This window comes from Asparagus officinalis, chromosome 4 (assembly GCF_001876935.1).
Source record: "Asparagus officinalis chromosome 4, Aspof.V1, whole genome shotgun sequence".
NCBI classification, from domain to species: Eukaryota; Viridiplantae; Streptophyta; class Magnoliopsida; order Asparagales; family Asparagaceae; genus Asparagus; species Asparagus officinalis.
In genome coordinates this window covers 104,672,538-104,684,093 of record NC_033797.1, presented here as the reverse complement: position 1 = coordinate 104,684,093, position 11,556 = coordinate 104,672,538, and the positions used below count along the sequence as shown (strand labels likewise).

At 36.5% G+C, this 11,556-nt stretch overlaps 1 protein-coding gene across 1 annotated transcript in view; it reads left to right on the top strand.

Moving 5' to 3' along the window:
- LOC109839113 (SNF2 domain-containing protein CLASSY 3-like) overlaps positions 1–10,631 on the top strand; it is a 13,760-nt gene extending 3,129 nt beyond the window's left edge. Inside the window, exons 4-8 of the mRNA XM_020407545.1 lie at positions 17–1,564; positions 6,017–6,175; positions 6,273–8,338; positions 8,427–8,519; positions 10,201–10,631. Of these exons, the coding sequence (XP_020263134.1) occupies positions 17–1,564; positions 6,017–6,175; positions 6,273–8,285 (3,720 nt within the window). The 3' untranslated portion in view covers positions 8,286–8,338; positions 8,427–8,519; positions 10,201–10,631. The remainder of the gene's footprint in view (positions 1–16; positions 1,565–6,016; positions 6,176–6,272; positions 8,339–8,426; positions 8,520–10,200) is intronic.

Genomic DNA, 11,556 nt, shown 5'->3' with positions numbered 1-11,556 from the left:
TCCGCCGCCGAAAAAGACCGTATTTGTCATTGAAGATGACAGCGATGATGAAGATGACGACACGGAAGAAGAAGGAGGAGGAGGAGGAGATGTGGAGGTGCGGCATCGTGTTAACGTGAGGAACCAATGGCCGTCGGAGCTTCAGAAGGATAGACAGAGCAATGGGGACTCAAGTTCAGGAACAAGCTCAGCATCCGGGTCAGAGTCTTCGATCAGATTTGCTTCAGATCAGGAAACGGGTTCAGATTCTATCGAAATTTCGGAAAAGGAATGGGATGAAGAATGCGGGTATAGGAGCAGCCCAGAGCCTTCAGCTAGGTTAGTTGAACTTGATTCCAGTGACGATGAGGAGGGGGAAACCTCCAACTGTTGCAGTTTGATTGAGAGATCAAAATATTTGGAGATTCCTCAGGGGGTTAGAGTAAAGGAAGAGGAGGAGGAGGATGAGGAGGATGAGGAGGAGGAGGAGGAGGTTGACGAGAATGAAGTGAAACCAATGGCAAAGCTCCTTCCTTTTTGCGTGGCGAGAAGGACCAGAGCCCAAAATGGGAAGATAAATAGGGTTTCGTATTCTGAGTATTTCATGGAGAAGTTCTCGGATGATTCGGAGGATGGAGAGGACACTGAGGATGAAGGGAGCCAAAAGGACGAGTCATACAATTATGCCGAGAAGTCAGAATCGGTTAGTGTATTGGGAGGAAGTAGTGAAGACAATGAGGTCTTCGTGAAGAAGAAGAAGTTGGGTATTGATATTCTAGTGTCTGTCAGCAATGAGGGAGGCGATAGCGAGGGTGTGAATAGTAGTAGCAGGAGTGACATAGTTTCTCAGAGGACCCGTTCAAGGTTTAATTCGGTTGCAGATCCGAAAATGAAGAAGATGGGCACGGTGAGAAATCCGGTTTGTTTGGAAGTGGATGAGTTACAGAGTGAGGAGGATGAGATGGAAGATGATAGCGTTGGGATGGATTTAGATAGAGGAAAAGGGAAGTGGGTTTGTAATATAAACAAAGGAGGTAGTGGGATGAATACCAAAGTCAGTAATGGTGTCAGAGATGGAAACAGAACGAAAATGCAAGATACTGACATTTCCAAGGATTTAGTTGAACGAAAAAGGATGTGGGTTGACAGTGATACTGAAGATGGTGGCAGGATGGGAACCCAGGTTAGCAATATGATGGAGAGCGGAAGTAGGGAGGGTAGCAATGGCATCAAATTGAATGTGGATGCAAGAGAAAAGAATGAAACAGATGGAGTCCCAGCAAGCACATCCAAGAAGAGGAAGCGTGTTCGACCACCAAACGCAAATGAGCTCTTCAAGATTCTTGCAAATAATATTTTCAATGAAGAGGGCACAACTCTGGAGGACTTGTTTAAACGAGAGTCTCCCGTGGAAGACAACAGCGCAGCCTGCCCAGAGAATTTGCTTCCCTTAGTATTTTCATTTGGAGATGACGATGCAAAACCAGTTGATAAGTCAGAGCATGAGAAAGAACTTGATGATTTGTGGGCCGATTTTGACTTTACTACGGAAGCAAATAACATAGGTGTCTATCATGATGATGAGGTATAGTTTAAATTTTTTGAGAAGGCATGTCTGATTAACAAATTTGAAATAATTTGTGCTTCTGAATGGATTAATTTCAGGGTATTTTCCTTGTCTACAGGTCTCTGTGTTTATATTATTAGTTTCTGAGTTCTATAATGCTAGGAGCTAATTTATCACAGGTTAATTATATTTCTTGGCATTTGCAAATAGTTAATTACGAGTAATTAGTGGATTTGTGTCATAAAACACAGTTGATTCTACAAGTATGGAAACCTGTAAGTCAGTTCAAAATTTGTCATAAGTTCTCATCTCCGAATTGATGACTTTTTAGACTTTTGGTGTTGAACTTTTATTAACTCCACTAGCGATTTTAGGGAAACTGTATTTTTAAGGATGCCTCGTAGCTTTGTAAATGTCTAATAATTTCTAATGAATGGATTATAATAGATGCGCAGAGACCAAATATTACTCTTATGCAGTTGATATTGGTTTTGATAGGTGCATTAATTTACTGTTCCTGCTAAGGTATATGTAAAACTGGTACTTATCTGGCTACGTCTTTCGAGTTGGAGACTTACACTTAGCTATGTACAACCACCCTTTTCTTGTATGCATATCGTTGGGGATCTCTCAAGACACCATACTTTGTTCTTAAAAGAAAAAAACTGTTCCTGCGTGGTTTTCACAGATGATTGTTTCTTTTAAGGAGGCAGAGATAGTTAATTGTTTCCCGTTACTATATTGCTTACCATGTATAGGAAAACTATCAGCAGAGCAGAAATGAATATCTAAATTTAAGAGAGCTATCAGATGAGAGTTTTCAAAAGCAGAGAAGAATCTCCATTCTTGCTATGGGTTTATTTTAAACACAGTCAATAACCCTTTCGATTTGTAACAATTTAAAGAGTATTCATGTATTGCTAAGTTTCCTGGTAATCTATCATTTGGTGCTCATTAGTGAACATTCTATATTATCAGCTTTATTATCTCTTTTTAATTATACTAGCTGTAAATTACTTTTTACTCACATGTTAGCATATGTGTAATTTTCTGTATATCCTTCTTCCATCAATTATTCTTCTCATATGTCTTCTGTAACTTTTATTTAATCAACCGAATCTTTTTCCTTTTTTTTTCCATATATATAAAGTAGGGTTCTCAAAGATCTCTTCTTAAATATTTCTATACCTTTTCTTTGAGAACACATGGAATATAGAAATTTCAGCAAATAAAAAAAGCCTAACTACAAAAAATAGTCATAGGAAATGACGGTAAAAGCCAGTGGGCCTGTGGAAGACTAGGTTTATCGGAGAAGATAACAATTCAAAATGCAGAGTTTAAGACTCCAGAAGGGGCTTCAATGTAGCAATCTATATAGGAAAACAATTTCTGCGAATCTGCGTGATTGAGAAAAATTGTTCTTTGAAGCATGGTGTTCTCCTTCCTCCTTTCCACATTGTGAGCATACAATACTTTTGAAAGAGATCACCCAAGCGATACTTCCTTGAATGCATGTTAAACCAGCCCAATAAGTAGACAAGATGGAGTGTGAGGAAAGCTGCATGCCTCTTAATTGTTATCCTGTATTTCTGTGCTTCAGTCTTTTCCTATGTTGAGATAATTTTCATTGGTTTTCCTAAGAGATTCATATCCATTTCCTGGACTGCGTATTATTTCTTAAATGGTTCTAAAAAGGGACAGCAACATTCAATTTATTTATTTATTTATTTGTATATGTGTATCATACATGAATTATATATATCTACCTAGGTAGTGCGCATAAGGCTTGAACTAATTTCATTAAATCCATAAAGTAATCTTAAACAGATATTCCACTCTCTTCTTGTATATGTTTATGCCTATGTACATGACGTAGATTATAGACTTTCCACTAAATCTAAGTAGCTGGCAGGACGCTTCTCTAACCCTCTATTACCATGCGACCTGGGCCAGTTTAAATTTCAGAGGAAAAGAAATGAGGGGAACATGGTAGTGCTGGATTGTAGTCTAGTACATGACTGTGCAGTGAAAACTGTAGAGTACATGGACTCATTAAAGTAGAATTAAAGGCACACTATGTACTGTCTGTATGTAATAATATGTGTACATGCAGACGTGTAAGTTATACACGCATATATATATATTTTATGAGCCGAATTTAATTCTCTGTGATAATGACTCGAAGTTTGAGTTTCTGGCATCATATTTGAGTTTCTGGCATCATATAAAAGCGAAGGAAGCATATGTGATATAATCACCACTTGGAGTACTTTATGAAGCCTTACATAAAATCAACTTCTCATTAAAGGCTTAAATAATTTATATTTATTAGGATTTTGGCAAATATTTTTCTTACCTTTCACACTATTGTTTGTTGTGTCATGTTATCAGTAGTATCCTCCTATTTCAACTTATCTTAATAGCCTCGTTAATATGCATTATTTGAGCAGTCAAAATGATGAACTATTGTTTATTTGCTACTAGGAGGCAATTTCCATATCTGGACTCATGTCTCTTTCACAGTAATTATTAAGTTCTCCTGGAGAGTAATTTGTCATTAAATTGTGTACACAATTTATCTTAATAACCTCATTAATAAGCATTATTTAAGCAGTCAAAATGATGAACTATCCTTTATTTGGCTATTTGCTACTAGGAGGCACCTGATAATCACTTTTTAAATTGAATTATATTGATTAATTCAAAACCTAATTAAACCTTGTCTTCTCCATCCTCCTTTTGTCCAATCGTAAAGGAACCCTAATTTCAGCGTTGAACACGTTCAATCAAGATGTTTTGTTGGTAGGTTGGAAAAGTCTTGGATGAAGAATATAACATTCATCAGCATTTTAAAAAAGTTAGTTATATAATTGACAAGGATTTATGGAATAATTCACAATTACTGCACCAAATTTATGTATCCTGTAACTTTCAAGAGACTAAAGGAGTGAAAAAGAAAAAACAATTGGAATAACAAGAAAAAGATCTCAAGAGAGCAAATGGAGAAGAGAAGACAATCATGTAAAAGGACATGGGGGTGGATTGAAGGACAGGGCATGGTTGAATATGTGATGAAAGGGATGGTGGGAGGATTTGTTGAGACAAGAGTAGTGGTTTAGGGGAATAAAGGGATGCAGAAGAGGAAAATGATCTACAAGAGAGGGACAAAGAGGAGAAAGACGAGAAAAGGAAGTACAGAGGCGATCTAAGTAGGTATTGGAGTAGCTTATGTCAGAATTTTGCTTCTCTTAACTCTATCTTAACAAAATCAGAGATGCAAAGTTAAGCAAAAGATCTAGCCAGGAAATATGGCTAAGATAGTGTTATTCATGTAAATCTTGGTAAAACTAATGCATATGTATATTTTTAAAATCCTTATTCGTTTTATACACTCGCAACTGCACGTGCCTAAAACTCTAGCATTGTATAGTGCAATCATTTGAGACTGACTCATAATCAGTTACATGTAAACCTGTCTCAATTAACATATGATATTCAAGTGACCTGCTTTTGATTCTTGTGAAAAGTTTGTATATCAGTTAAATTCAGTTAAAAACATTAAAACTGAAGAACAGTTCATATTTTTAACCTTCTAGTCTTGTTTGGAGAAAAATTGAAGCCCCTGGTTGAAGTGATAATTTGTACGTGACAATCAAAGTATAAAACACAAGTTTGTTGTAGCTTTGATTGAATGGAGACTGGCACCATAAACTAGTGAAAAGATGATGCTTTCAATTTTGTATCAAGCATATGTTACTAGCCATGTCCATTATTACTTGTTGCTTCTACCTGGTACTGGTTGTATCCTGCATCAGCATTTTTGGCGTCCAAAAATGCAACATAAGGAATTTATTCTAGGGCAGAGAATTAAGTGCATGTGTGTCAGATTTCAAAGCTAGTCATTGTAATCTAATTTATGTATCTTGTCTATGGAACGTAACAGATAGTCTGATGTAGTTAAACTGTAGAGTTGAGCTTTTTTGTTATGCTCATGTTTGTTGAAATGTTTATATAATCATGTTACAGATGTATATGACTGTAAACCATGTTTCTTTAAAAAAATTCTTTTCGCAAGAAAACATATGTATTGAACATAAAAAAGTGTTGCTGACATGTTCATCAAAAGATATTGCCTATGTTATGTTTTGGTTTTGTCAGATGCAGTGAAACCTGTAGGTCGGATTTGTTTTCCAATTTTAGCATTTCCATTTGGTCATCCGATATGAAGTTGATGTATGCATTTAAACTTCTTAGTTAAGACCTATATAATTTTCTTAGTTATCTAAGTTAATGCCATAGTATTTTATGAATTATATTTATGCATATGCATACTTAATCTCATAATGATATGGAATTCATATCCTCTTGAGCATGCATGTTTGGATATCATGTATACTGTAGGTTTTTTTTGTATGTTCTCTTGTACACTTGTTACTAAAGAAGGATTCTGACCACTGTGATGTTGCGCAGGATCATATTCAAGAGACTAATGTTACCGAAGTTGAATCTGACCCATCTGCTCTCTGCATGAAGGGGAAGCATCATTATGTGCTTGATGAGGAAATTGGCATCAGATGCAAATTCTGCTCGTTTGTGAAATTGGATATCAAACATATATTTCCATCATGGGTATGAATTACATATTTATTCCTATACTTTACACAACTGACTTAATATGTGCTGTGCTTGTTGCCTAACCAATCCATTATTTTTCTGCATTTTATAGGCATCTTCTCAGTTTGGGGAGAGGTTAACTCGGAGTAACACTGTTAAAAACAAAGAGGTCCCCTTATTTTTCAATGATCTTTTCAGTGAAGGAAAAGATGGTAGTTGCCAAGGTTCCCATGGTTATTCAACAGGGACTGTCTGGGATCTCACTCCTGGACTCCAGGGGAGTATGTTTCTGCATCAACGGGAAGCATTCGAATTTATGTGGAGAAACCTCGGAGGAAGCATTTCCCTTGATGACTTAAAATCAGGCGTTGGCTCTGATGATACTGGTGGCTGTGTTATTTCACATGCCCCAGGCACTGGAAAGACAAGATTAGCAATTATGTTCATCCAATCTTACATGAAGCTCTTTCCAGAGTGCAGACCGGTAATTATTGCTCATCGTGGACTGCTGGAGACATGGAAGAACGAATTTAAGAAGTGGAAGGTTAGTCTTGCTATCCATGATTTGAATGCTGAAAAGTACTCAGGTCAGGAAGATGTCATGGCCCTTGAACTGGTAAGAAAAGCAAATAAGCAAGATACAACGTTGATGCGCTTAGTCAAGATGTATTCATGGTACAAAGGAGAAAGCGTTATATTGGTCAGTTATACCTTGTTTTCAACTACATACAGTGATAACGATATGAGAGGTTCAATGTTGAAGAAGATCCTCCTTGAGAAGCCAGGTTTAATCATTTTTGATGAGGGCCACACACCCAGGAACGAACGCAGTCGCATTTGGGAAGCACTTGAACAAATTAAAACTTCTAAACGAATCATCCTTTCTGGAACCCCTTTTCAAAATAACTTTACAGAGCTTTACAATACACTCTGTCTGGTTAGACCTAAGTTTGCCGAAAAAATTTCATTCGGAACTTCAAAGCTGAAAAGACCAGAATTGTTTGCTACAACTGAAGAAAAGGTTCTAGAAAAAAGGAACAAGGCCAAAACGAATTGGGATCATCTTGTACAAAGGGTTATTGATAGTAAAGAGCTTAAATCTGGTATAAAAAACGTTAAATCAGTCATCAGACATTTTGTCCATGTACACAGCGGTAAAATCCTTGACACTCTTCCTGGTTTAAGAAAGTGTACAATTGTCCTAAATCCTCTCCCCTACCAGAAGAGCATTCTTGATATAATTCAACAGTCCAAGGATGGTAGTTTCGTTAACAAGGACTACAGAAAGACATTGATTTCAATACACCCTTCTCTGGCGATGCATTGCTTATATGAGAATGAGAAACCTCTAATGGACACTCCTCTCCTAGCGAAAGTGAGATTAAATCCTTCTGAAGGGGTGAAAACCAAATTTGTTATAGAACTAATTCGATTATGTGAAGCATTAAAGGAGAAGGTTCTAGTGTTCTGTCAGTTTATTGAGCCACTGGATATAATAAGAGATCAGCTTTTCAAGTTATTTGATTGGACTGAAGGAAAGGAGGTGTTAAAGATGCACGGGAAGCTCACTTCAAAGACTCGCCAGTCTCTAATAGATACTTTCAATGACTTGTCAAGCGAAGCAAGGGTCTTATTGGCGTCAACTAAAGCATGCTCTGAAGGAATAAGCCTTGTTGGTGCTTCAAGGGTGGTTCTAATTGACGTTCTTTGGAACCCGTCTACAGAACATCAAGCAATAAGCCGAGCATACAGAATTGGCCAGCACAAATTTGTCTATGTTTATCAATTGGTCACATTGGGAAGTGGGGAGAGTGATAAATGTTGTGTACAAGCTACAAAGGACAAAATGTCTAAATTGGTTTTCTCTCCTGAAATTGACCTGAATAATATTGAAGAAAGTTCGTCACTTGCTGAAGAAGAATATACTTCCAAAATGGTTGCTAAAGACAGAATATTGACAGAGATGACAGAGCATGACAACCTCAGAGATATCTTTAAAAAGATTTCATACCTGCCAAAAGAGTCAAAGAATGTGAGTTTGTTTACTGAAGAGGATATAAACGACGTTAACAATGGACATGTTGATGCTACTGCTGCAGATGTTGATACAGCTCCGCACTTCTGAGTCATGCTCTTCTGCTCTGTTTGTTTACATTCTTCTACAATACTGTACTTGAGGTATTTGTTCTATGTTTAATATGTAATGCGCATATGATACATACGCATTGTATTTACTGTTACGGTCTCTAACTTAAAATAACTGCAGATTTCTGAAATAAAAGCAGCAGATATCCCTGACGTGGATCTCTCCTGCTTAGGAGGTACAAAGTACTGTAACTTCAGCATAGAGGTGATGGAGGTAAGCAATGAAGCAGCACTAGTCTTTAGAGTGTCGCTTTAAGCTTTCTTCTTGAATGAGTAACATCTGAGATTATTTCTGTTCAAAATTTTTTTACTTTCATCTCATCAAAGATCTTCTTTCTAGACTGGATTTAGGTACATGGTATTCATAATGAAATTTTAAGGTCCAAATCTGCCAATACAAATGGAAAAGATTCTTACATACTCTTCTTGTTGAATTCCTTTGAAGCTTTCTGCATCATAGTTGTGGTAGAAAATGCCTACATGATGGTTGCTAGAACTTTAAACATTATGATTGCGATTTTGGTGTTAAACAAATAAAAATTAGTTATTGTTTAAAAGGACCTACTTGGGTTTCATTGAGGTGCGTTATTGCAGTTCAAAATTGTGCATCATTGAGGTGCGTTATTGCAGTTCAAAAATGTTCTCTTTCTATATTTGGAATTTATCATGCCATTGTTATGAGTCCATTTTTAGCTTGTGGGAATTAAAATTTTAATTGTATTAAATGATTTACATTTAGCAAGTTGCGGGAGGAAAGATAAATCTAGAAAAATTTGCGAACATATTAAGCAATTTGTGAACATATAACTTTATTTACGTATGTCATGTAAGCTTTCTGTTTAGGATAACTTTCATATCATCTTCCTTGATCTAGATATTTGAATTAAAGTATTTGTCCTACATATAGATATTTAAGTTAATTTCCTCATTCTGACATTCACTGATTCACATAGAATTTTCCCTGTTAACAAGCTTAAGATTAGTCCTTTTATATCTTAGAGGGATTGTCTAACTCCTACCAATGATCTGAACATGATTGTTTCGTGTATGTTTTCTTTAATTAATGCTTTGAAGTATACAAACCAGAAAATAATCAGGTTATAAGCTCACAGTCATGGGCTGGTTTTTATTTACATAATTAATGCTTGAAGTATAAAAACCAACAAGCAAACTGCTTAAGGAGGAGCTCCTAATCATGAACGTTTTATACTTGGCACTTGAGATCTCAGGTTCAATAATTTGACCAAGTGTTGCTGAAATAATTCTGCATATCGTAACCAAAGTGGAGGTAGTTCACCTACTAAAAACTGATTACAAAGAATAAATGCAGGGTGCCTATTTGTGTTCTTAGTCATTGGGCCCTAAGGGGAAATCTTTTGCTTTTATGCTTGAGAAGTTTAGTTCCAACTATTTGCCAACCCCTAACTGAGGAACAAATGTTTCTTTTGGATATCATCCCAGTACCTTCAGAAACATTGATTTTATAGATAAAGGAATTTGTTGACTGTATCCTCCCCTTATAGTCCATTCTATTCAAATAGAGTGGAGTTTTTTCAACAAATATTTCTTTTATTTTTTTGGAAAGGAAAATTCAACTGGAAAAATTGTCTGAAATCGTTTCAGCTACTATTTAAGAGCAGCACTTCTATGTATTCTGCCTTAGGCACATATTTATCTGGATCTCCCCAAGATGATCAGAGCATTAATTTAGATATTTTGTGATGTGGGATCATCCTCACAAGCATATCACTACCTACAGAGAGTTAGGGATTCAGTTTATCTTCTCAATTGTAAGTTGAAGTCTGCAAATGCAACTTTGAATTCGAAATTTGTCTTTTAATCCTCAGCATCAAACTCTCTAATGTGTAGTTATTATTTGTTTTTCAAATTCGCAGGGTAATGTCTATTCAAGGGGAAGTAACCGTCTCTTTGAAAGAACTCGAAGTCATTCTACTGGATATATTTCATTTATATTTTACTGAAGACGGATTGCCACTAATCGACATAAAACATAGAAACAAAAACAACAATTTGACGACGTACATAGAAGGGGGAAGAAGGTAAGAGAATATAACCGCCAGTAATTTGACTGGAAGTTTAAATACTGGGGTTTCGTTCATGATACAAATTGTTTTCTTTTTCTTTTTCTGTTTTTTTCTTCTTCTTCTTTTGTTTTTTTAGTTGATATACTGCATCTCTAATCCTGTTTAACTGAAGCAGATGATAAATAAGACAATTTCAGACTTCCAACAGGGTTTTTCACCCTTTCGTTTTCCCTTTCGTATAATTGATTAAAAAAAGGACATTGTCTGAGTCCTCTTTGTTATGTGTGTTCCATTTGAAGTCTGTGAAATTATTTATAAGGGTGCACGAAAGGTTAACTTGAGTTAAAGCATCTCTGATTTCTGAAGGTGCAGTATACAAGAAAATCTTAAAAGAGGAAGACGATTTTTTTTTTCTTTATTTCTTTATTTCTTTTTTTGTTGGAAGATGAAAAATCTTTGATTCATAGCCAAAACTAGCCTCCAATGAACTTTAGTTGATTAGATGTGATGTATGTTGGGGTTGAACACACGACAACTAGTGCCCTTCTGGATCTTGTGTCAAAAGTAGGCAATCAAGAAATCACAACAAATAAAAGAAAACTTACAGGAAATAAAGAACAAAAGAAGAAAACACCAGATTTAACGAGGTTCGACAAACGTGCCTACGTCCTCGGGAGCCAAACCAGAAGTTCTTTGATTAATTGAAGAAGATTACAATGTTCGCAATAGGACACTCTCTCTAAGATCTCTGATCTCAAAGTGCCGTCAAAATCCTCTCACCCTAAAAACATTTTAGAAAACATATATATATTCAGCCTAAAAACAGAATCCAACACGAATAAGGAAACTATCAGACCCGACTTCGGTCGATCGATAGCATCGCATCGGTCGATCAGTTGATCGCCATCGGTCGACCGATAGTATGGTTCGGTTGACTGACCAGAACTTTGTTTTCTACAGGGTTCTCGTGCGCGTTTTCGGTTGACCGGGGCATATCCATCGGTCGACTGTCTCGAAACTCCTGTAATATTTCTTGGCTTTACATCGGTCGACTGCTGAGCTTGTGTCGGTCGACCGATAAGGGGATTTTTGTGCTGTTTATGTTTTTCGATTCCAGGTTTAGTTTTCCACTCCCGAAACCAACAATCTCCCACTTGGAGACCAAACCACCATCAACGAGCTCTCCCGAACTCCCGCCATCTTCGA